The sequence below is a fragment of the Brienomyrus brachyistius genome, chromosome 5 (assembly GCF_023856365.1).
Source record: "Brienomyrus brachyistius isolate T26 chromosome 5, BBRACH_0.4, whole genome shotgun sequence".
NCBI classification, from domain to species: Eukaryota; Metazoa; Chordata; class Actinopteri; order Osteoglossiformes; family Mormyridae; genus Brienomyrus; species Brienomyrus brachyistius.
In genome coordinates, this window is record NC_064537.1 from 12,291,907 (window position 1) to 12,316,349 (window position 24,443).

The 24,443-nt window shown below is 46.3% G+C and overlaps 1 protein-coding gene across 2 annotated transcripts in view; it reads left to right on the top strand.

Annotated features, from left to right (window-relative positions):
* prkcaa (protein kinase C, alpha, a) overlaps window positions 1-24,443 on the top strand; it is a 137,003-nt gene that overhangs the window by 74,805 nt on the left and 37,755 nt on the right. For both annotated transcript variants that reach the window (XM_049012840.1, XM_049012841.1), the window contains exons 4-5: window positions 14,128-14,239; window positions 16,098-16,226. In XM_049012840.1, the coding sequence (XP_048868797.1) occupies window positions 14,128-14,239; window positions 16,098-16,226 (241 nt within the window). The remainder of the gene's footprint in view (window positions 1-14,127; window positions 14,240-16,097; window positions 16,227-24,443) is intronic.

Sequence of the window (24,443 nt, forward strand, 5' to 3'; positions counted from 1 at the left end):
GCTGCCCAATTTCCCCACAAAGATGAATAAAGCATCATCATTCTGTTCTGTTACTGCCAATATGTTGCCAGACGTTAACTGTCAGATGATATTTGTAAATGGTTATTAGATCTGGAGAGGAACAGAAGGGAAGTACTGACCTGGCAGACATCGGCACAGCAGGGGATGCAGGGTGACCCGTGCAAAGCACTGCTGTCTCTCTGTCCCTCTCTCTCTCTCTCTCTCTCTCTCTCTAATTCTCTTGTTCTCTCATTTTCTCTTCTGCTGTGTCACCACCCTTAATAAGTTCATCATATCATGCCGACTATCGTTTACTACTGGGCTCTGCGGAAGTGCTCACTTCTGAAAGCATTTCCTTTGCGTGGAGAAACGGGTTCAGCCCGCGGAGAGTGGGGGGCACCTGGCGGTGCTGCAGTAACTCTCTCCCCCTAGCTGCTTGGCTACGCCGTCCGCAGTTATCAAGCCGTCGTGGAAATCCTGCCATGAAGAAATGAATGCTTAGTGGAATTTTCGGTGTTTAATCCCATAGTTATGACAGAATGTCTAGTAGTGCCCCTTATTGTGGGTTTATTGTCGAGTGTCCAAGCAGACCGTATACACAGAGCTGAAATCGTGGACCTTCTCCTTACCCTTACTTTTGAAATGTATTAAATATCTGCTTGCACATTTGAGTCAGTATTTAAGTAAATCTTATAAAACCGACGTTACTCTAGCAACAGTACTGTCATAACTGCGTACACCTTCTGGCTTCCCTTATTACTGCCATTGCGAATGACTGTAATCGCGTCTCCTTCTGGCTCGTTCTGTCCTTGCGAGAGCACTTTCTTTACAAGCTACACAGACTGAGCTGTTAAGCCGTGTCTCATTTACAAGCAGCCCATTGTGGAAGGGGCTTTGGAAAATCAATGTTTTGTATCCCACCAAGGCTACTGTTTCTGCAGCGTGAAGGACTCGCTGACGCTGTCGCGTGGTGAAAGGAAAGAATGATGGTGGGCTTGGCTTTGCCTTCGGTGTGTTTTATCGTGACGCGAAGAGGGAGACCTTATTTTTGCTAGATTGCCGCAATGGAGAGCTCTAACTGCCGCTCAGAGGAGACCCGTTTCCCTTCCTACCCCTGTTGACCACATTTTGACCTGTTGCCAAGAGGTGGAAAATTCAGGTGCAGAGAGTACAAATCCCAAATTTTGTTTCAACCGAACAATTGAGCGGCCTGTGAATGTGACACTTTCTTTTACAGGTTGGTTGAAACAAAATCTTGCTCTGCATTTATATTTTCTGAACCTGAACATTCCACATCTGCCGGCGCCCTTCTGAAGCCTTGGAAGGCCAGCATGCCTGCAAACCTCCAGGGTGCTTGGGAGAAGGGCGGCAAAACTGGGACGCCCCAAGGCTAGAAGGCAAGGGGCCGAGAGGTGTTAAAGGCTCAGCAGTTCTTGTTAGGAGAGTAGCTCAGGCAATCCCCATACATACTGTACAGCAGATGAGCCGCAGGCAAGATCTGCGACACTTTGCTCAGCTTTGCTTATTGGACTGATCATCAGCAAGATGTCTTTGTTTCAGACCTTTCGAGGTACTTGGTGGGAGAGGTTCTGCCTGTTGTAGCTTAACTGTTATCCATCTTGGTTTCCATGCATGTCTGAGAAAAATCAGAAACTGCGAATGACAGCTCCCAGGGAAGTGACTGTAGGGAAGGCAGGATGATGGCAATGCAGTGAACTAGCTGGCCACTCGAGGTTTTCAGCGTCTTCTTGCTGTGTTTGTAGTCGCAGATATTGAGTTTTAGAAGAAACAGCTCCCTTGCCATTGGGTCTTGGAGGTGGAAATTTCAGGTCCAGAAAGTAAAAATCCAGACCAAGATTTGGTTTCAACCAAGCAGTTGAGTACTCTGTGACTGTGACTCAACTGTTTCGTTGAGACAAAGTCTTGGTCCGAATTTGTACTTTCTGAACCAGAACGTTCCACTTCTGATGCCTTGTTAATCTAGTTGGATTACCTGTGTCTTTGGGTTGTGATGTCGCCCTCAAATCCAGCATTTTCTTCTGGGTCCCGTTAAGAGCATCCTCTTTAATTAGTATTTCAGGGGCCATGTCTGCCTCAGATTCCAAAAATAACGAGCCGGATCACGGACGAGCCGCATCCCTGAAATCAGGCTTGTCAGCCTACAGTGATGGGTTCCTCTACAAGAAGATGGATGACGGATCCCATTTATGTCAGCTCTCCACTTCCCTGTCAGCCAGCAAGTTCAAGGGATCAGGGCGCCTGTGAAGGCAGCAAAGGGGGCCCCTCCAGCACACGGGGGTGATCTTTTACAGGTCACTTTTGGGGAAGATGGCCAGCCATCACGCCCTGCACCAGCAACTCAGCATGTTCTCACTCTGATAAAGAGAAATAAGTAAGTTATTAACATGAGATTTATGAGCAACAGTAGCCATTACTGATGAAGTGCCTGGACCAGACTGTTGTCATTCGCTAATGAATAATCAACAGGAGGGACTTTCCTGTGTGGTCATTAAATTATTGGGGGGAGAATATCTGTTCCACTTAATTTATACTTTAGTGGCGCTTATCTTTCATTGAGCTGATTTGGATATTATTTTATTAATAATGTTCTTGATAATGCAATGGGCCACGAGAAAGATTTTGCATTATTAATTGCATTTGGATAGCAGGTTTTCCTTTTCCTGCTGTATCAGCGAATTGGGTGACATATGGCAGTTTAGAGCAGGTAACCTGAGACTAGGCCACGCAGCCCTGGGTCTGGCCCGCCGCCATTTGTTAAGGAGAGCTTAGTGTGTTCCCCGCGTTGAGCCCGTGGCCCACAGCTGAAGCTGGAGCTATGTTTAGTCCCATGCTGCTGTCCCATGCTGCGGGCGCCACCTGCGGCGCGAGAAGTCTGTCTGTCACGTCGGAACGCCGGCTGCAAATTGCTGAATCTGTGACGAGGGGGGACTGTGGTTCGACTGTGGTGCTCAGGCTTGGGGGGGGGGGTACGTGTGTGATACCAACAGAAAAGGCTGTACTGCATTTGAAACTGGGGCGACAGAGGGCTGAACTATGTTCATGTCATGTGACAGGTCTCAGTAACTTATGTGAGTTAAGTCAGCCTTAAGTCGGAGGCTACTGCTTTGCCACGGTGATGATTTCAAGAAGGGCCATTGTGGATCTCTGCCTGCCTGCCTTCCTGTCTACCTGCATGCATACTCTGACCTCAGATTCAGTCCCCCACGCACTATTAATATATAATTTGAACAGAAGTGGGCACTCCAAATTTCTGTATCATATTGCAATGACCAGTATTTTAAAATACTGTTTGGTTAGCCATTGAAATACTCTGTGGAAAATTGTGTAGGATTGACTGAATTGTGCCTAATGAACTGCAAGTAGTGTAAGTGGCCTCTTATGGCAATGAGGCTCGATCGCGGCAGCCACACCATGCCCTCTGCCGCAGGGTCTGGAGCTGGCCGCTTCTCTGAGGGGGTTCCCCATTACCTGCTGAGGGCCTTGTGTGTCCTGCACAGACACACTGGGTGTGTCGAGCACTCGGAAGCATGGCACCCTGGAGAGATGCTAAAATGATGCTTCACCATAACCTCGCATGGGATTCTTACTTCCTAGGCGACTGATCAGATGCTTTCTTCCTCCAATAAAAAGACAAGTGAAAGTGAATGTCATATACGTGCTTGACTGTACTTGTGTTCTTGTGTACCTGTTTTATGTTATCTTCCATTGCCAAAGTCCAGTTCTGATACCAGGAGCATAAGTACAGAGGATGGTAAAAAGCAAAAAAAAAAAAAAACCCGGATGTCGTTCTTGCCCCCCCCCCACCCCCCCCCTCATTTCAAGGATACATCGATTGCATCCTCGCCAAACAAGACCAATCCCATCATTCATTGCACCTCACATTTGTTCTTGGAAGGCAAGTTAGTAAGTCTGGTCTTGCCAAGATCATAAGTACAGCCTTTGCGTTCTTGGTATTGAGATTCACTCCCTGACTGTGATGCCAATCCATCACAGGTCACACACACTCACAGTCAGACATGGGACATTTTTTAAAGTTTGGATCAAACCGCGTCTGTTTTATGCTTCCTGTCACTGATGCATTTCCCATAATTGCATAGGTGGCAGAGGCTAGCTTTTTACTGAACAGCAAGCGACTGAGGGATTGTGCTGAGAGACCTGCTCCGTCCTGAGGGAAATTAGCGACTGGATGCCACAGTTGGTCTTCATTGGCTGTCAGTGTGTTAATGTGATTGGTGGGTCTGGCTTCTCTGTACTTCACAGGCTCTTTAATTGGCTTAAGGTCACTGGCCGGCCATGAGCACCGGCCTGTATCACGCATCCTCCAAGCATCCTCCTGGGCTTTGATAGGCCGCTGTTTTTCAGCCTTCTGGCCAGGCGGCCATCTCTACCCTGCCTCATGCTGCCTCCTTCCTGACTTTCAGGGGGGATTATGGGGTCACTCCATGGATAATTGATAACTTTGCATTCAGGATTATTTGATAATTATGGAGGGCAAGTTGACAGTCTGGAGCTCTCGGCGATTACCAGTAGAGCCCCTTTAGTTAGTCTGCTGGCATTTGATGAGTAATTCACCCTCTTACAACAACGGGGAAAGGAGGGCATTAAGAGACACGGTTGTGCTTCATCTCAAACACAAGCCACGCAGTAACTGGATGGAGCCCCGCACTCGTGCTGCCGGGGGGTGGCTGTCATCTACAGCTGTGCATTCTGCCCACCAGCCTCCAAATTTATGGGAGTCTCTCTGGGTAACACTTTTTGTAGCGTCATGTAATAACAGTCAATGAAAGGCCATCAGGTATAGATGTGATCTCGGTTTCCTAGGCAAAGAAATATTACTACTGTAAATTCAATACTATAATGCTAAGACAATACTGCCTTAATTATTCGTCTGGCCATCTTCCATTACTGCATCCAGTCCGGGATCATCGTAAGTCCTTATTACCAATCATAGTAAAAATGAAAAAAAAAAACATGTTGTTTTATCATTTTTCTTTGCAGTGCTACACAGAAGAAATAGTATGTTATTGTCCTTATCCATCCATCCATTTTCTGTAGTACCGGGGGTGGTTCCGAACCTGTGCCGAAGGCTACAGGTACAGGGCTTAGGGGGGTGGTTCCAAGCCTATGCCGAAGGCTACAGGTACAGGGCTTAGGGGGGTGGTTCCGAGCCTATGCCGGAGGCTACAGGTACAGGGCTTAGGGGGGTGGTTCCAAGCCTATGCCGAAGGCTACAGGTACAGGGCTTAGGGGGGTGGTTCCGAGCCTATGCCGGAGGCTACAGGTACAGGGCTTGTGGGGGGGGTGATTCCGAGCCTATGCCGAATGCTACAGGTACAGGATTTAGGGGGGTGGTTCCGAGCCTATGCCGGAGGCTACAGGTACAGGGCTTGGGGGGGGGTGATTCCGAGCCTATGCCGAAGGCTACAGGTATAGGGCCGGAAACAACCCAGCATGGCGTGCAGTCACTGACACAGGCATACCTACGGAAAGTTTGGTAGCTCTGATTAACCGTGGTGGTGGTGGGGAGGGGACCAGAGTACCCAGAGGAAACCCCACGATGACACGGGGAGAACATGCAAATCCACACACATGGAGCCATGGCGGAGATTCGAACCCAGGTCCCAGATTATTCCTCAAATTATTATTATCATTATGACAGCGCAACACGGGCCGGGGTTGTGGCCTGAAACACTGCGTCTTATAGAAGGTCGGCAGCTGGCACAGTGATCCAGTGAGGGATCATGGAATTGACCTGATCCCCGTTTGCACGCTGTTTCCTCTGGCCAGTGATTGCGGTGGGTTCGGCCCAGTCTGGACACAATCTTAATGCTCTTCTGCCATAATGCTGTGCTGTGCTCCCCTGCAATTCACAAGCCTTTATTGACTTCAGCCCTGCTCCTTTTGGGAATTCCCTCCTGCTGCGTGAAAATTGCAACGCTGGTGTGTCTATCTCTGTAATGTGCTGAGTCTTCGCAGTCTGTGTCTGGGTGACCTTTGACCCGCTCATCCTAAACAGACTCAAATCCTGTGTCAGGTTTACATAAACATACGAATATGAATGAAAAAAATATGAATGGCCCCTGGTCCTTCTGGTGTTTTTGATTTCAGTTATCTGATTGGTCTACAAAAAGATAAGCAAGAGTTTGTAGCTACTGGGGCTGAGATTATAGCACCTGTGTAACTAAAACAAATTAAATCCTACAGCCCTGTGGATTTTTCCGCTTTATGCAGTTATTTGCCTTCTGGTATTGGACTAATTAGGAGTAACCGGAGGGGAGTGGAGATAAGGGATGTTATTATCTTAGTAATAAGCCAGGCGGGTCCGCATCGCTCATATGCTTTGTATTGGTGTACTTAATCAATACGTAGCTTAACTCCACGGCTACTAAAATGAATCTGTCTCTCAAAGTAAGCCGATATGCATGAGGCTTTTTCTGTTGGAACCTTGGCCAAGCCTGAGTGAACATCATAGCTGTGCGTCTGCCGGCGTTGGGCGCAGCGGTGTCCATCAGAGAGAAGAACGAGGCTGGAGATGCGGGTCCGTGAGCTTGTCCAGCCGTGTTACTGCCAGGTCTCATGAGCATGTTGTGCCTCAGGCTGCACCGCGCCCTTGTAATGCCTGTCTGAATCCTGGAATGCTGTGGAGGGCCAACCAGTCTTCTAGATCCATTTAAAAGAGGAATGACCTGAGCCCTATTTACTGAGCTACACACATGTCCCAGCATGCCTGGGCTGGGGGGGGGGGGGTTCCTTTAATACTGTCTTTGCATTGGCTGGAATAGCCGCTATTTGTCTTGTCACTGTGGCCTTAATTCGCATTTTTATGATGAAGCTTTTCCGTATCTTTCGTTGTTTTACAGGATTAGGTTTATTGCTGAATTTTATTTAGGAAATCCTCATGCAATAATGAAATGAAGGAGGTTTTTCATATTGGTAATGTGCGCTGGAACAAGTGCGCAGGGCACATCTGGTAATGTAATTCACAGAACATAGAATTGCGGAAAAACCAGGAACCGGTGGAGATTTTACGGAAAACAGTATATTTCTGAAGAGGCTGCACGTTTTCCAGATTTGCAAGTACAGTCTGTAGTCATTCCATACTTCTGTAGGAACATCACATCCAACCTTAATTAATTCAACTCAGTCTTAGTGTTGGGAATTTCCTTGAATCTTCGTGGGAGGTTGCATGCACTGCCCCCATCATATTTGCTGCCACCAGATTGCCTTGCTTGTTTATGGAAATATTTTGTTTGTGCACACAGGAGGTGCAGAGCTTGACAACAGAGGCTCTGGGTTGCTGAAGATGGGAGGATTGGAATTACAACTAATCATTCAGATCGAGGATGTTCCTCTCCGGGTATCAGGCAGTACGAGGCATTTTGATTATTTTGATGAAGAGTGTAGCCGCGTCATATTTTAATCCCTTCATCTTTCTGATTTTGAGATTATGTAATTGGGCTTTCATATTCCTGCCTTGCAAACCAAGGTCTTGCTTTTTAGCTGCCAAAAGCCTCAAAGCACGATGTGGTAGAAAGACGAGAAGGCGATCCCTACTCACAAAACCGTCAGTGAGAAAATCATAAATATTCATTAGGTGCTGTATTGTGGGCAATTCTGATTTTGTCGGTGGCAGTAAGGAATAACATTAGAAGCACAGATGGGAAATATCCTCCTCAACCTGTATAAACAGACTTGTACCTGCAGAACTGAGTGTCCTGTTAGGGGGATTCTTCCTGTCACATGACCACTCAATAGCAAAGAGCAGAAACAGGGCAGAGGCACTGGCGTTAAAGCCTGGGACTGTGACTCCATTTGCGCAGCCCAGCCTCCGCATCAAACCTACCTCACACAGCCTTCTTTTGCAGAATTGCCCATTAGTCAGTAGATTGCCCCGACTTAATGATCTTTGGTCTCGGAGGCTCATAATAAATTTAATCTGTAGCCTATCTGCTTTTTACACCTCCTGTTTTGAATGAATCTTCAGACTCATTATTTAGATTTATAATAACTAGTGTGGTTGTTAATGTTGCTTTCAGAACAATCCACTTGTGAAACAAAACTCTGGTGAAGCATATTTCCTCTAAGCTGAATGAGAGAACTGGCCGGTTTTCATTACTACAAGCTGATTTATCAATTACTCTTGAACTCCTGAGCCAACGAGCTGATCTTTCTGAATCATCTCCAAGCGGGTTACTTTACTAACCACGGTGAGATCCCGCGCTCACTGGAGAAGTCTGATGCACATTGCATGCTTACTGTTAATTAAGGGGTCTTCTGCATGAGATTCAGGGGGAGATGCCAGTAAAACAGAAACACATTCTTAATATAGCACCAGTACCAGAAGAAAGAATGGGGCTGATTTGACAGTAGACTGGAGGCCGTCTCTTCCCAAATATAATATGAGGCCTACATCCGGCCTGGTGTTACAGTTGTGTTGCTTCAAACTGCAGAGCAGAATTATATTTGACATTTCCTATTGTCACACCACTGCTGGCCGAACGCCATGGCTTTGCTCAAGCAACAGAAAACAGTATGACAGACTCAGCTCAAAGACACCCTTCGTTGCAGTCCAGAATTCCCACATTCTCACTGATGCGTTTAACTGGTGCGAAATGCAGAACTTCGCTTCACAAGGCTCCTCGAGATGGCCTTTCGTGTTGCATAGCAATGAAGCGCACAGGATTTGTGGATGGTACCATGCTGCATGCCATAGCCATGCAAGCCAGGTTTCGGTTTCCTGGGTCATTGCAACCCTATTAGCATTAAGACCTTAGTTGCCTGTTTTTCAGCACTGTGCTCTCTGTCAGCTTAATACATGAAGTCTTGATTTCTCATACTGGGGTTTCAGTTCAGTTCCTCTGGCTGTAATCACTGTTGACAAGTTTAGGTAATGTTTTGAAGTAATGGAATTAGAGTTTTGTAATAGACAGCATGCAGGAAACAACTGACTAAAGAGATAATGAGTCCTTCAGTTCCCACTGACCACATTCATCTATTGCCCCCTGTCTTTCACAGGTGGAAGTGAAAAGAACATCATTTATGTGCTGTTTTCTTTTTATTGTTTTGTATTATTTAAAATTACATAGAATTAAAAATTCTCAGGTGTAGTTGGGGTGTTTCACCTTCAGTCTGGATAAGCTAATGGTCTCTCCAGAGGAGCTGGTGAGATTTTGGGGCGTGATGTTTTATGATGGTTTAATGACGTCCCATGGAATCATTAAACACCGACTCTCCCGACTCCAGATGATTAAAAGAATAAGAATAATCCACTGAGCTGGTGATTAATGCCCATATCGCAAAGCTCTGGTGACTGATTCTGCGAATGCTTTGCACACTGTGTCATAAATTTGAACACTTTTGCACATTAGCCTGTGCAGAAGTAATTTGCCTGGCTGGAATTGTAATGAGTAATGGCGAATCCCAAAATGGGTAGCATATTGGAAATATGATTTATTTTCAATATATGTGTATTTCAATCTGGTAACCATTTAAATAGTCTGTTTTTCCTGCGTTTGGAAACAGATTTACTCCAATTGACTGGTTTGTTTTGAATGGAAGTGAGTTATTTTCTCCCTTTTCTTTGTTCATGATGGACTGTATACATAATCCTCTTTGTGCAGCATAATCCTTTAAAGATTGGAGGGGGGGATCTGCCAATGACTTACATCTTTTAAAGGGTATAGTGGTGATATTAGCGGAGTAGTATGATCATTAGTGGGCACAAAAGAATGTTTGCCTATAACATGCTATGAAATAAGCAAATGAACTGTATCATGAGAAATAGAATAGTTTCTTTAGTCTATTTAGTGTTTTTCCATACTTGACAAACAGCACCACCTGCTAACAGTTTTTGCCGGTGTGTTATTAAAGTAGTCATCACCATAAATATTCATTGCTGGCCATAGATCTGTAATGTGTTACATTATGTAGTGGCATGTGAGTTGAAATTGTATGTGCACACTCTGTAGTGCACACTTCGTAGTGCACACTGCATAGTTAATGCTGCATACTGCACACTTGTTAGTGCAGGCTTTGTGCACATTTTGTACTGCACACCGAATTGTGTATGTTTTTTTTATCAGTCACCTCAAGCTGAACTCCCAAAATGAGCTAGTAGGGTGCCAACCGATAAGCAAGAGCCAAACGAGGGTCTCAACTTTCACTGTTGTCTCAGAGGAGGACAGAAAGGTTAATGGAAGGAGGAAGAGAGAGAATAAGAGTGAGAGCTTAATGTACAGGGAGAACAAGATCACATAGAGCTTGTTTGGAGGATTCTGCCCATGGAAGCTGCACCTGTGGCATGTTCCCCTCCTGTCCTATTATGATACCAGTGCCCCCATGTTTATCTTCATTGTTTTATTCTGGCATTGAGCTCTGAAGCCTGTGGTTGGTATTATTTCCTTATGGTCTACAAAGCATGTGTGTTGCTCCTAACTGTAACCACACAATGTATAATTTAACACATCCATCCATCGATTAATCCCTCTTTGTAGACATTTTTTTCTCCAATCAGTGCTATGAGTCAACCAGGCCCTATGACAGAAACCTAGCTGAGATGCATATAATGCCACTCAGCAGGTATAGCAATGATGGATCCTTGCTCTGTTCTGCAGTGTAATGGTCTGTGTCATACCATGTAAAGTAAGTAGCATATGTTTTATCTGTATGACTAGGTGCTTTCATGAACCTTTTTTGTCATCCTGCTGGCTTCAGTAACAGGTGGACACCTCCTGAATTTTTAACCTTTGAATTTTTTTAACTGCACAGGCAACCCTCTGTCTCTGTATCACCCTGAAAGTGCATCCTGAGTGAACGCAGCACTCCACGTGGTGGCACCTTGGCGCGTCCGTGGCCCCCTGGCTCCCCGCATGCTGAACCTCATGGTGTCAGGTGGCTGAGCTGGGATCCCTGCTGGCTTGCCGTCTGTCTCTGCCTGTTTGGCCCCTTCTGATGCTGACCCTGCGAGGAGGGTCATCAGCGTTGCTAGGCCCTGATACTGTTATATCTGGCCAATAGTGCCTTGTCTCCAAGCAGCTACGGATTGTGGATAAAAAATCTAAAGCAATCTTGGTGACCTTTTAAAAATGTCACCACCCCAGTTAAACAGTATCACTTCATTCATTCATTAAGTCGTTATATGCTATGAATGATCACTATATAGCATAAAAATTATAACGGCGGAATATCACATGAGACATATGTAATCTGCATTGTCTTTAATTGTAATTAACGTTCTCTTTTATCTTCACTGTTGGTCACATCCACAGTAATGTACCTGCTTTGCCTGCAAGATAGTGATGGGTCAACTACAAGTACCCATTAAAAGTTAATGCTTGTTTTATATGTATAATTTACTTAACTCATTAAACATTTACGGTGCCCAAACCATGAGAAAGAGCCCTGTGCTTCAGCAGGATAATGAAATGTGAAAGCTATGGACGGGTGTGCTTCTTGTTCTGTAGGTCAATTACAGGTATTACTGCACAGTGTACTGCTGCAGGCTATGATCTTAGTGTTGCAAGTATATTTCAGTGTTTTTTTTTGTTTGGTTTTTCTACTGTATCCCGGTGCAATTTCTCCATTTCGCATGCAAAAAACTATGACATCAGAAAGACTTGTTTTAAAACGTGCCACTTTCACTGCCAGTCTTGCTGATGGGCTTCTCAGATACCTCCTCCTCCTCCTCCTCCTCCTCCTCACTTCAGGACATTTTTTTAAGTGTTGCTCAGTAATATGAAGCACTTTGGTGCTGCCTGTGCACCATACCTGGGATCTTAGGTGATCAGGTTGCACGCCTGTGGGAAAAATATTACACTGGATTGATGGAGGAAACACGCGCGCAATTAAGCCCCAAGTATCTGTTGAATATTTTAGTACGTCTATGATATAGAAAGCTATTACAGCTGTATTTCTCAGTGATGCTGATATATTTTCTGTTTGCCTTTGTGTTTTCAGGAAATAACGGGGGGATACCTTTTTATCCTTTATTAATCTTGTTAAACAATAGGCACTTTTGATTAATACTGCTAGCACAAGCATTCTGTGTTTTTAATATGCCCTCATGCTGAGCGACAGGGGCGTAGGAAGAAATTCAGTCCAGGCCCCCTCTCCCTCCCTCCAATCTCTCCCTCCCTCCCTCCTCTTGTTTTGGGGCTGCTCAGGGCGATAATGTTGGTTCCAGCACATAGCTAATGTCAGTGACGGCAGTTTGTTATAAAAGAATGAGAAGGAACTGGAAGCCATGGGGCCCCACACCACCCACAGACCAGGACCAGCCCTGACACAGGTGCCGAGAGGCTGAATGTGGGGATCGTCTCCCGCCAATTCACAGTGATATCTGAGGAGGCTGGGCATTGAGTCTGGGGTTCTGTTTGGAATGGCTGACTATGACCGAAAACACGCAAGCAGGAATGTGCTCTTCACTCTCAGGCGAAGAATCGTAGGTGTTTAAAGTCTGCTGCTCTGCCTTGCTTCACAAACTGTGAATGGGCTTATGGTAAAGCCCCATAATAATGGCAGATGAAATACAGAACACAGCTGGTCTGCTGCAGAAGAAACCAGCATCTCATCAGCATTTATAAGTCGGTCACATGCGGGCACAGTGTCGCTTTAAGAGCAGACCTGTCCATGAAGGGAAATGGTGATTATGTGCTTTGCTTTCCTGTGCCTGGTCCTGTTATGGATTAAAGCTCAGATCATCTACAGACTCTAATTGTAGATAAAGTCCATATCTCTGCAGCTGCAGCCGGAAACCATTTTTCTTGTTTATGAAATGACCCCCTTATACCATTCTTTCCATTGGTTCATCTCCCCCTTCCTCGTTCCTGTCGCCCCAGTCATTCCAGCTGTCCTGCTGGATTCCCTTTGGTCCAGGTGGCCATGGGGCATCGGCTGCCATATTGAATGTCAGGATCTTGGATCCTCCTCAGGCTTGCGCGCCTCACATGGGGAGCGACGTCCAATCAGATCTCTGTACTTGTCAACAAGTTGAGATGCAATCAAGCTTGAATACGTCAAATGTCTTCACTAGCCATAGACATCGATAAAAGGGAACATATAGACAGAAGTAACTTGACTCTTAAAAATTGATAAAGAATGGAGGTGGTAATATGAGCTGGTTAGATTTCAAGCATTCAAATCTGGTGCCTGCAGTCAGCTCCCGATCCACATACACACACAGTATTGGTTAGGTGTCAAAAGTAATCAAAGACTATTGCAACGATTGATGATGAAAGTAAAAGCTGGGGTACGTAGAACTTTTGAATGGATAGGCACTTGCTTAAGTGGGCCCTAGGATCAGTGATTGTACAGGACGGGCTTTGAAACTCCGCTGTGCATGTAACTGGTGTTAAATGCGTGACCCAGTGGAGCCAGATCTGTGTCACACAACACCGGAAGCTGGTGGCCTTAGCAGCAGTGTTTTTTTTTTGAGCCGATGAAGCAGAACAACCCTGCCACTGCACAGGTGGTTTCAGGGAAAGTGTGGCAGAAGCCCCCCCCCCTTATTCAGTGACACTGCTAAGCTTCCAAGATTAGTCATGGGATAAATCTTGAGTAGATAATAGCCAGTCAAAAGCGTGATTATGGAGCATGGGCAGCAATAGCGGTGTTGGTAAAAATAGCATTTGCAAAGGGCTTATTTCTCATTTGCAATCATCCGCATACATTTTTAGCCCGGGTGACTATTAGTAAAGCTTCCAGCTTCTCAAGCTGCCGAGATAAAGTCTTGTGGAGGATGGCAAAGACCCCAGTCGCCATCGTCTCGAATGGACCCGCCCTCCCTCTACATATTTAAATCCAATTACTGCAGCTGTCTTGCTTGTGAGTGTGACTCATTCCATGAGGTGGCCGAGGATGGATTCCGGAAAACACTGCCGAGGAATCTAGCTGGGCTATTTGGCCAGCTGGTCCACCTGCTGACTTTGTCTCGAGTGATCATATACTGTAACTTGCCTTCGATGTGCTCCGCTCATTATCTCGGAGGAGCAAGAAGGCTTTTTAAAATATAATTTGTTAAATTACCTTTAGATGTCACATTCAAGCATGTGACTGTATACGAACAATGGACTGCAGTTTTATATCATTTTATATCATTTTTCCATGCAGGACCCAAGAAGCAAGCACAAGTTTAAGATCCACACATATGGAAGCCCAACTTTCTGTGACCACTGTGGGTCGCTCCTGTACGGTCTCATCCACCAGGGGATGAAGTGTGACAGTAAGTGTGCTCTGGCTGAGGGAGATTCTTTAGGAAAAGACGCCTGCAAGCTTCAGCATGAATCCCTAAATAAAACGGCAGACATTCCACACTAAACAAAAGTATTATTTTTGAAAGAGACCAAGCAGCTCATGTTTCAAATATAAAATACTGATACTGTTTGCTTGCTCTCCATGAGACGCACAGACAGGTGAGAGGAAGCCCGGGGTCACAGTGCCTGGCAGCCCTGGTGCTGTGGGTTAAGGGCCTAGCTGAAGGGCCCATGGACATGTGACTCTCTTGCTGATCTTGGAGCTTGAACCAGTAACCCTCCAATGACAAGCACAGAGGCTTAACCAACTGAGTGACACACTGCCGCCCCCCCCCCCCCCCCCCCGCCATTTTACTGCCACCAGCCGCCATTTTAAAGCTTTACTGCAACTAATAAACTCTAAAAAAATAATTCATATCATTTTGTTAGCATTCATTCAAAAGAATTGGAGAAAGAGAGGTGTTATGACCCCTTTTTGATCAAGTAGTGAAGAGGAAAAAGGGGCCAGACATAAAAGATAAGGGAGCGCAAAGTCCTGTCCAGGAAGATGACCAATACAGAGCAGAGGCCAATCACCGGCCAGGGGCAGAGGCCAATCACCGGCCGGTGGCAGAGGCCAATCACCGGCCGGTGGCAGAGGCCAATCACCGGCCAGGGGCAGAGGCCAATCACCGGCCAGTAGTAGTGGGCATTGTTTGGTGACAGTATGGTTTGGAACTTTGGTCACCCCTACGCCTGGTTTAGTTTTTTTTTTTTTATCTAAGCTGGAACCAGTTTACTGAGCCAAGCAGAACCATGCTCTCCTAGTTAACACGTTCCTCTCCAAAAAACTTATGTAGCTCCACATCGTTGTTCAGACTAAGCAGCAAGTGATGATGCTCATCATGTGACCTTAACGTTAAACCATTTGGTCATTTGCTCCGTCAGTTTACAAGTGAAGACAACCAAGATTCTGTATTAGCACTCAGTACATTCATCTTCAAGAATTATAAACATTATACCAAACGCATGGTATGGCAAAGTACGGACATAATTTCCTACAATGCATACTTAGAAAATTCAAAATAAGAGCACAGGCACATTTGTTTATATTTGAAATATACACATTGAAATGATTTGATAGGAATTTCACCTAGGTTTCTGATTCCTAATCTTGATCACTGATAAGAAAAGAAATTACATTAATTAACTTGTTAAAACAGCTTTGACTCTCCACCAGAGCAGCCATTAAAAACTAATTACGGCCGCAGGGCCCATTTAAAAGAAAATCATGTTGTGTATGTCAAATTACTACAGGCAGAGGATGCAACTACATTCACATGTTTTGTTGTTTTTTTTTCTTTTTTTTCAGCGTGTTGGTTATATAGAGCAGTAAACAAATTAAAATGACAGTCAGATATTCATCAGTCAGACAGTCAGCTCTTTGGCAGACGGGCTGCCGTCAAATAAGACGCTGCTTAATTTTAGACTTAACCCTAATTTTCTGGTACATTTTCTGTGTGCAAGTGCTTCTAGACACGTCTACCACTTTCCCAGCTTCTCTCTTCCATCTACTTCTCCTTTTCCTGCTGGTCTTGTGACTTGTGAGCGTGTCTGTGTATTTGGGTTGTTCTCTATGTAAATTATTGGAGAATAAGGATGTATTTGAGGTTCTTTACGGAGATCAGAGGAAGGCAGAATCCATCCCCCCATTAGATCAGCCTTGTCAACACTCACATGCACGAGAGATCAAACTGACCAATGAATCTTAACTAGGGTGGTTAGCGCCTCCCCCCCCCCCCCCACCACCAATCTGCTAACACCTGCTGGTGATGTTCCCCTCTACAGCGTGCGACATGAACGTGCACAAGCAGTGCGTGATGAATGTGCCGAGTCTCTGTGGCACCGACCACACGGAGCGCCGTGGCCGGCTCTTCCTCAAGATCGAGGTCAGCGGGGACAAGCTGCACGTAACAGGTGGGCAGGAGGGAACGGAGCACCTATCCCAAGCGGGTCTGTCATACTGCTGGACTGGTGCGTCTGTAAGCACTGGGCTCGGGGGCCATTCTGGGTTCACACAAGAAGCCACAAACACCGATCAGTGGAAATCACATTTACTACACAAGATGACACTGAAAGGGTGTCTGAAATGCATTCTAACCAGTTTTATCTGGATTTAGTCCCCGGTTCTGACTAAAGGGCAGTGCCGCAAATTTCCAGTCTGTACCCTGAACACCTGAACAGGCATGTCCTGGGTGACTGTGGTTCATGGCCTCTGTCCTCAGCAGTACTCTGCTCTCTGCTTCATGTTCCTCTCCCAGGCAATGCCTGAAATGACTTTGAGTATAAATGCTGCTTATTTTCCACCCCCCACCATATCTAACAAGCATAAAGAGCCCCAGTTTTGATCTGAGTTGGAGGTGTGACGTCCTCCTCTCACGTCCTGCGTGTCGACGCGTCTCTCTCTCGACATGCGGCCATCTCCCCCAGTGCCGAAATCTGTGAGGGGAGATGGGATGCTCTCCTGCAATGTTGTAACAAAAGAAGACACTTCATTATCAGTCACGGCAGCCCGCCGGCACCCTTCAGGGTGACGGAGAATAAGCAGCACCGCCATGGTCTTATTAAACTGAAAAAGAAGCCAGGTATCTGCGCATCAGGTTTGGATGCATTGCGCCTCAACCGTCGCAACACGTACCTTAAACACCCAGAAGAGAGAAGTCGTCTACATGGTCTGCATGGTCACATGCAGTCACAAACAAGAAATGCACCCCATAACTTACATGGCAGTCACTTTAAAGAGCAGAACACAGACATAAAGAAATGCGATTCACCAAAACAAGCAGCCGTGACTGGAGTGGCCCCTACATGGTTTATTACCTTTGAGTTATTGATTTTGTGGCAGAGGTTTCTAGTTTTCTTGCATCACATTTCCCCATTTCGCGTTTATTACTAATGGAAGTGTCAAGCTGTTCTGATCTGGCATAGGCTCAGCCAACTGTGTTCAAATCATTATACTTTGTGAAATGTAAACAAAATAAAAGGTACAAATGACATATGCAGCCCAGGATCTTGCTGCAGTAGGTATTTGGGCTGTAGTATATTCTCTGCATCATAGCACCCTTTCTCTTACTAGTCAAGGCTCCTGGGTTGCAGGCCAGTGGTCCCATTAAGAGCCAAGAGGTCTTTAGTATGTTTTTTTTAATGATTATGTGTCATTTCGAGGCTTGATAGTTCTCGCACTTGCCTGAATGGGCGGGGGCTGAAGAAGCAGGGAACACAGTGTCTTCATTAACACGTTCGAGAGTCATCAGAGTGATAGATGGATTTGGAGAGGCCTGCGAGGCCCCTCCCACCGTGGTGAGAGTGAGTCACGCGAGTACTGTCCTGTCACCAAGACAGCAAGAAGCCAGAAGCATTCTGTGGGCCTGCCTTAAAGGGATGTGTGGCAGCCTTAAAGGGATGGGTTTGTCGGTCTATTGGCCAATGGTAACAGAAGGACCATCGCCTGATCACCACCGTGTTTTCATCGTCCTTCTCCTATCTTCATCTTCATCCTTCCTCACTTGCTTTTTGGTCTCTGGTGGGTCTGTGGAAATATCTGCCCAGTCTATCACAATCAAGACTCAGGTGGCCCCCACACTGCCTGCTTAAGCTTTGCGGTTAGTCGCTTCTCTTAATTGGTCCAGTTTGATCTGAGTTGGGTTTAAAAGCTCTGGAAACTAAAGGAGGAGAACTGTTTAGAGGTTTTTAACAAAACATCTGCGTAATAGCTGAGACTTTGCATCCTGAGGCAAGATCAGATGGAGGCCTTGTCCTCTTCATGTAAGATAATAAAACTGATAAGTTTCTACTGCAGTCTACGCCAACTCGTGAATCGAATGTTATTCAGCCCTTATTGTCATTGCAAATCTCGCAATATTTTAATGCATGGCAGTGGCAAACTTTTGACTGGTGCCAGAAGATTTCACCTGTCGGCTGGCTTGAACAGTAACAAGGACAGTGGGGCCCATAGTTGTGTTATCACTCCTCCTTCATGTTGGAGGCAAGTCTCACTACCTTTTGTAGAGCTCCTGTTCTTTCAGTCCCCCTACGAATCTCCAGTGAAAGGTCAAGACTCTGGTTTCTGAAGCAACCACACCCCTTAAACTGTCTGAAATGCAGAATTCTGGGAGTAGGAGACTGGAGACTGCAGTCCAGAGGGCGAGAGAGACGTACAACAAATTGTCAACATGTTTTTATTGAGATGAGGGAGAAGCTTCCTGAACAACAGTCCTTGTTCTGGAAGCGTGGAGAACAGACGTGGGCCTTGTGCACGTCTGCCGCGAGGCAGCACGCTCCCCGACCGCTCCCCATCTGTGCATTGTTTCCCACGTTCTTCTGCTTTTTGTCTGTCTGTAGAAACCGCTGTCACCGCAATTTTGGGGCGTAGGGGGCACGGACACAAAAGCATAACTGTAGAGCTGCCATAGCAAGGGAGCCAGGCTAAAGGGGATCATCTCCAAACGATCGCCAATTATGTGCCTGCGCTCCGTGGCTATAGATGCAGTGCGGGCAGACAAATGTGCTCCTTAGCCTGACATTTTTTGCTTGTGTTTTTGTCAGCCAGCACTTTCCCATGCCCTCCCATCTCAGTACGGCCCAAGGAAGCGAGATTTAAAAGCCTCTTGCATAATTTATAAATTAATAACACTGATTGCAGTGGCCTCTTCTTTGCACGCTCGCCCTTTTGCCGCCCTTCCTGAGCCGTTCAGGGTTTACGAGATACGGTAACGAAAGTGTTCGGCCTGGTTGGTTAGCATGCTGCTCCTGAGGTTCGCTGGTAGCATCACTGCTAAGCACTGGTTCCCCTGATTTATTCAAGCATCCCTCATAAGTCTTGCACTCTTGCTAATTGACCATGTGGTTTATTATGGATCCTGTATGAGGTCCTAAAGTAACATTTGTTTTCATGGAGGATGTGGGCAGCTGGGTTGGTCCTCTTTGGCCTGTTCTCAGCTAAGGTCTTCCACCTCACTGGGGCTTTGGGGCAAGGATAAGGCAGTGTCACCTGCACCAGGATCTAAACGGCGTACTGAGTGCCCCCCCCCCCTCCCCTGAGAGGCCTGCTGATACAGTCACTTCTAATTGCTGCTTGTTTGTCCGGTGAGGGACAGCAGGAGAGGCAGCTGTATAATTAAACACGAAGTTCTTTTTGTCCCCTGTGGCCCCTCGTTTTCAGTGCTTTCGGTAAAAGTCAATCAGCCAGCCTCCTTTTTATGCTCCGGTTTCACGCCCCGCCTCTGCTGTCCCCCAGGGGGTGTGCTTGCATTGCTTTTAAAGACCAGATAAGAATGAAGTCTTCCACTGTTTTTGGGTGGCAGTGAGTAAGCTGGTGATCTGAGACTGGATATACTGTAATCATCTGTCCAGCACAAAGGACAGGGAGCGTGACGTTCCCACAAGTGAAAAGCCACTGGCACGGGTCACAGTAGGGAGTCTTTTTTTGTTCCCATGACTGAAGTACTTAGCCTGAATCCCTCCAGCCAATGATTATGCCCTATTTATGAGTACTGAGATTTGCTTTGGACACATCATAATAATAATAATAATAATAATAAGTGATGATGATGGTGATGAAGATGGCTGCCTGGTCAGCATGCTTAAAAACAGCAGCCTATCAAAGCCCAGGAGGATGCTTGGAGGATGCGTGATACAGGCCGGTGCTCATGGCCGGCCAGTGACCTTAAGCCAATTAAAGAGCCTGTGAAGTACAGAGAAGCCAGACCCACCAATCACATTAACACACTGACAGCCAATGAAGACCAACTGTGGCATCCAGTTGCTAATTTCCCTCAGGACGGAGCAGGTCTCTCAGCACAATCCCTCAGTCGCTTGCCGTTCACTAAAAAGCTAGCCTCTGCCACCTATGCAATTATGGGAAATGCATCAGTGACAGGAAGCATAAAACAGAAGCTGTTTGATCCAGACTTTATTTATCAATGTTCTGGTGATTTTTCCAGAGGGACTCGTTCTGTACTCTCTTATTGCTTATAAGCTTTATGAACCACATGAAAAACATCATGCAGGGATTCAGGGCCCTCTAAGATACCATCTTGGATAGATGGATTTGTTTTGCCATCGTGGAGCATGTGAAATTAATTTGAGCAGACTTTTCTATTGAGCCACATGTAAGCACATTCTTTCTTGTTTATAAGGGCTTTTGTGTGGTGAGGTGGTGCTGTGTCTCTTGAACTTGTAATGATGGGCAGTTTTTGTATGGATGGACAGGTTTTGTATGGATGGGCAATATTTGTAAGGATGAAACCTGCATCTGAATGCCTTAGAAATATGTGGACTGAAACTGTGGTGGGGGGGGGCAGCCCTTTATATATCTGCCTTTTCACACTCATCTGAACGAAGTGCGCCTTCATGTCAAGGACACCAGAAAACTGCAAAAGAGTGGCGATTTAGAGAAATACAGATTTTATAATGTGTACGTCATAGACACCGGCAGTGTTATTCTTTGCAAAGAGCTGCATGTTTTGGGGTGAACGACCCTGCCAACAGATTTTAGTCAAACTTCCATCAACAAGTAATATTTGAAAGCAAACCAATCGGTTGAAATAGGCGGATGATGCATGCCCATCATCTATGAGGCGTTAGCCATGTGATTGGTGGCTGAAACACTCCGCTCTCCCGGCCAGCAAATCCGCCGATGCGCTAGAATGGCAGCGGATTTACGGGCCCAATATCTGCCTCAGCTTGGTCCCTACCCATCAGTTAGCGGCTCAGACAGGGCTGTCAGAGGGGGATTAATATCCCCTTATCATCGAACGCTTTCCACGATAAAGACACCCACACAATTAAGGAGCTGCTACAGGCAGGTGCCGGTGGGGGTTGTGGTGTGGGGTGGCGTGGGGGGTGGCAAGGAGCCACACAGGAGTTACAGTCCGCAGGTGACTCCCAGGCCCCCGGTCACAGTCGTGCCCCGTGCCCTTTTCGACGGTCTATGACAGCATCTCAAGATTGAGTGTTTATCAAGGCGAGGAGAGTGAAATTTAAGAGCGATAAAGTCGCAGATTTATATATATGCCACTTCTCTGCCAGCTCTTGAACTGCTTCATGGGCTTCTGAAGTAGAGTCTTCTGCGTCAAAGGTGTGATATCTGCTAGGCAGAGGATAGAAGCTCTCCAGGAGGTCAGACTCTACAAAAAGGATAGGTCCTTCACATCGGTGCATAACCGTAGATGATCTCCCCTCCCCAAAGCCCTCTAAGCTGATGCATTACTGAAGTAAACAGCCCCTGAAGTAATGGAGTACTCCCACAAGTGGCCAGTTTGCTTCACTGCCAGACTGCTGGGATGTCATTTAAGTTTTTTTTTTTTTTTTTTTTAAGTATAAGTACACGTGAATGAACATGAGCATCATCCTGTGTGCTGTTGCGCGACTTTCTTCCCCGCTTGTTGGTGGGGGTGGGGGTGGGGGTGGGGGTGGGGGTGGGGGTGGGGGTGGCTCTGTGGCCTTTTTGTAGAAACCTTCCCTGACCCCCCCCCTCCCTTCACCGGGTGATGGTGGCAGGCGATCGCAGGGTTCCATTGAGGCGTCTGTTACCTGGTGACGTCTCACACATGTCCAGCTTTGACCAGGGGGAGCCATACCTCCTGGGGGGGTCTGCGTCAAAGGCTTGTGTTCCAATGTTTCCGGATGGGCTTTCCACGGTTTGAAGCATACTGAGGAGAGAGAAGCTGTATCCTGTCGTAAAGAAGGTCACCCCTGCAGTTCTTATGACTGCATATTCTGTACAGGGTCACAAAATCTAACAAATTGTCCATTTGAACCCATGTTTGCAAAGTGAGTCAGAAGTTGCTTTGGTTGTGTAATGTGTTTTTTTTTTTTTGTCTTTTTTAGAGCAACTGAAAAACAGAAAATGAGGAAATGAGAATTAAATGAAAATTCCTCGACCTCTTAGAGGAATGTAATTGAATGATACCCCCCCCCCCCCCCCCCATACCTCAGCCCAGTGCATGGGGCTCTCTGAGTTACGGCTCGGAACCTGATCAGAAGGTTGCCAGTTCAAATCTCGTGACCAGCAGTGGTTTCACAGTTGGTCTCTTAGCGAGGTCCTTAACCCCATTTGCTCCAGGGATTGGCTGACTCTGCTTTCTCAATTGTAGGTCGCTTTGGATAAAAGCACGCGCTGTATAAATAAATGTAGATGCGGCTCTTTTGAAAAACAGTCCTTTTGATCAGCATTAACTGGCATCGAATGTGACGAGCTGACGGCTGAACCGGGAGAAACTCGATAAAGAGCATCTGGTGTTTGCTTTATTTCTGAACGCGGTTTGTTTTTGAAAAGAGGCGGATAAGGGCCAGAATGTCGGAGGGGGGGGCAGGCTGCGGAAAAAGGCCTGCATTAATATTGTAATATCAGAAGCAGCTAGGTCTCCTTTTTAATCCAAGGCAGGGAAATGAGACTGAGGCACTCCTGGATATCGTATCCAAGCAACAGCAGCAGAGTAAACCCTGCTTTTTGTGCCCTGCTCTATCACTGGACAGTGGGGACAGGCAGTTTGCATGAGTTTACCTTAATAAAGCCAGACAGTAACAGAACAGGGCTGCTGCCAGCCGCAGCAGAGCATATGGCACCAGCCGTCATCGGAGGGGTGGCGTGACATATTGGGCTGCCTTTGGCCAGAATACTGACACTGTAGAGATGTTGATAATCTTCCCCAATTCTGAGCTACATTTTAAACGGTCCGTCCCAGAATAAACAGGAGGCCTACGCTTGTTGCGTTGTGAAGAAGGCATGTAACAAGCCGGGCGGCCATGCGGATTGTGGAATACAGTAATCTGTGCGCTTTTCGCCGCAGACACCAATCACCCTAGGCTGAGTTCCTTAGCTGCTCGCAGTAACAGATTTGAAGTTATCTGTCCCCCCCTGTTGGTCAAAAGTGCAGTTGCAGCAGCTATGAGGAATTCATTCATCACCTGTTGCTATTTTAGCATGACAAAAACGGAAATATCAACTGTAATTATTTTAATTATGATTTTCAGCAATCCTACTAATGCATTTCAATATTTGCTGCTTTTGACATTTTCTGCATATCATGCAATAATTATGATGAGCACAGGTTTGTGTAAATGTCATGCAAACAGCTCAGAAGCCGTTTTCGGGCTTTTTCTCGGGAATTTTTCTGCTTCTGGTTCATGCCTCTTTCCAAACCTGTTCGGCAGTTCTACACCCTCGCATCTGAGTCGTTAAAATGGAGGCCACCTTCCGGGTACCTGGAAGCTAGATCATGGCATTGAGTGATTTATTTATTTTTTTTTAAAGTTGACAGCAGTCAGATTCGTTCAAAAATAGTCAGCAATTCACACACATGCACACACACAGGTGAACTGCACTGGGCTCGGGAAACCAGGAAGAAACTCTGACCCGGAAGGCCATTCGGGAAGGACAAATCTCAGCTTCCCCAGCTTCATTTTGCGAGTGGCTAGCGATCATCTTTCTGTTAGTGGGACCTTCACATGCGACTGCAGGCATCCACACCCCAGGCCTCATTCAGCTCACTGCAGAGGCTGCCTGTTACAGCTTTTCCGCTCTCTCAGGTCGTGCTTTTTTACCCATCATTCACAGCAGTCTCTCACTACAGTGACGAGCTGAGCCAAGGTCTTCTCTCTCTTCATTGTTTGGGAGGCAGCCTTGCATCCCTTTCAACATGCGCTCATTCTCTAGAGACTGAACGTGTACAGCTCCCGCTCAGCATTGATGCTTAATGTCAGGGTCACATAATGAAGTCTCAGAAGGTGCTGTAAGGTTCCAGTGCTCCTGCTTCTCAGGCCTCTACTGCAGTGCTTCTTAACCCAGTTCATGGGGCTCCCAGAAAGTCCATGTTTTTGCTCCCTAGCAAAAATGTGGACTGTTTGGGAGGGAGCGAAAACGTGGACTGTCTTAGAATCCCAGAGAATCAGATTGAGAACCACTGCTTTTCTGTGACTGCACTCCTAATGCTAACCACACACCTTATATCTTTGGATCGGCGGTGAAGTAAAACCACTTTGCTTTGTGTGTTAACCCTGGTTTCTATTTCAGGTCTGTGTTTGGACGTCAGGTTCCAGGTCGCATTTTAATTTGATTTGCGACCCGTAAAGCTTCGCCGTGTGACGCCGGCTTTCCTCTCTCTCTTTAACGTCGTTGGAGTCTAGTGTTAA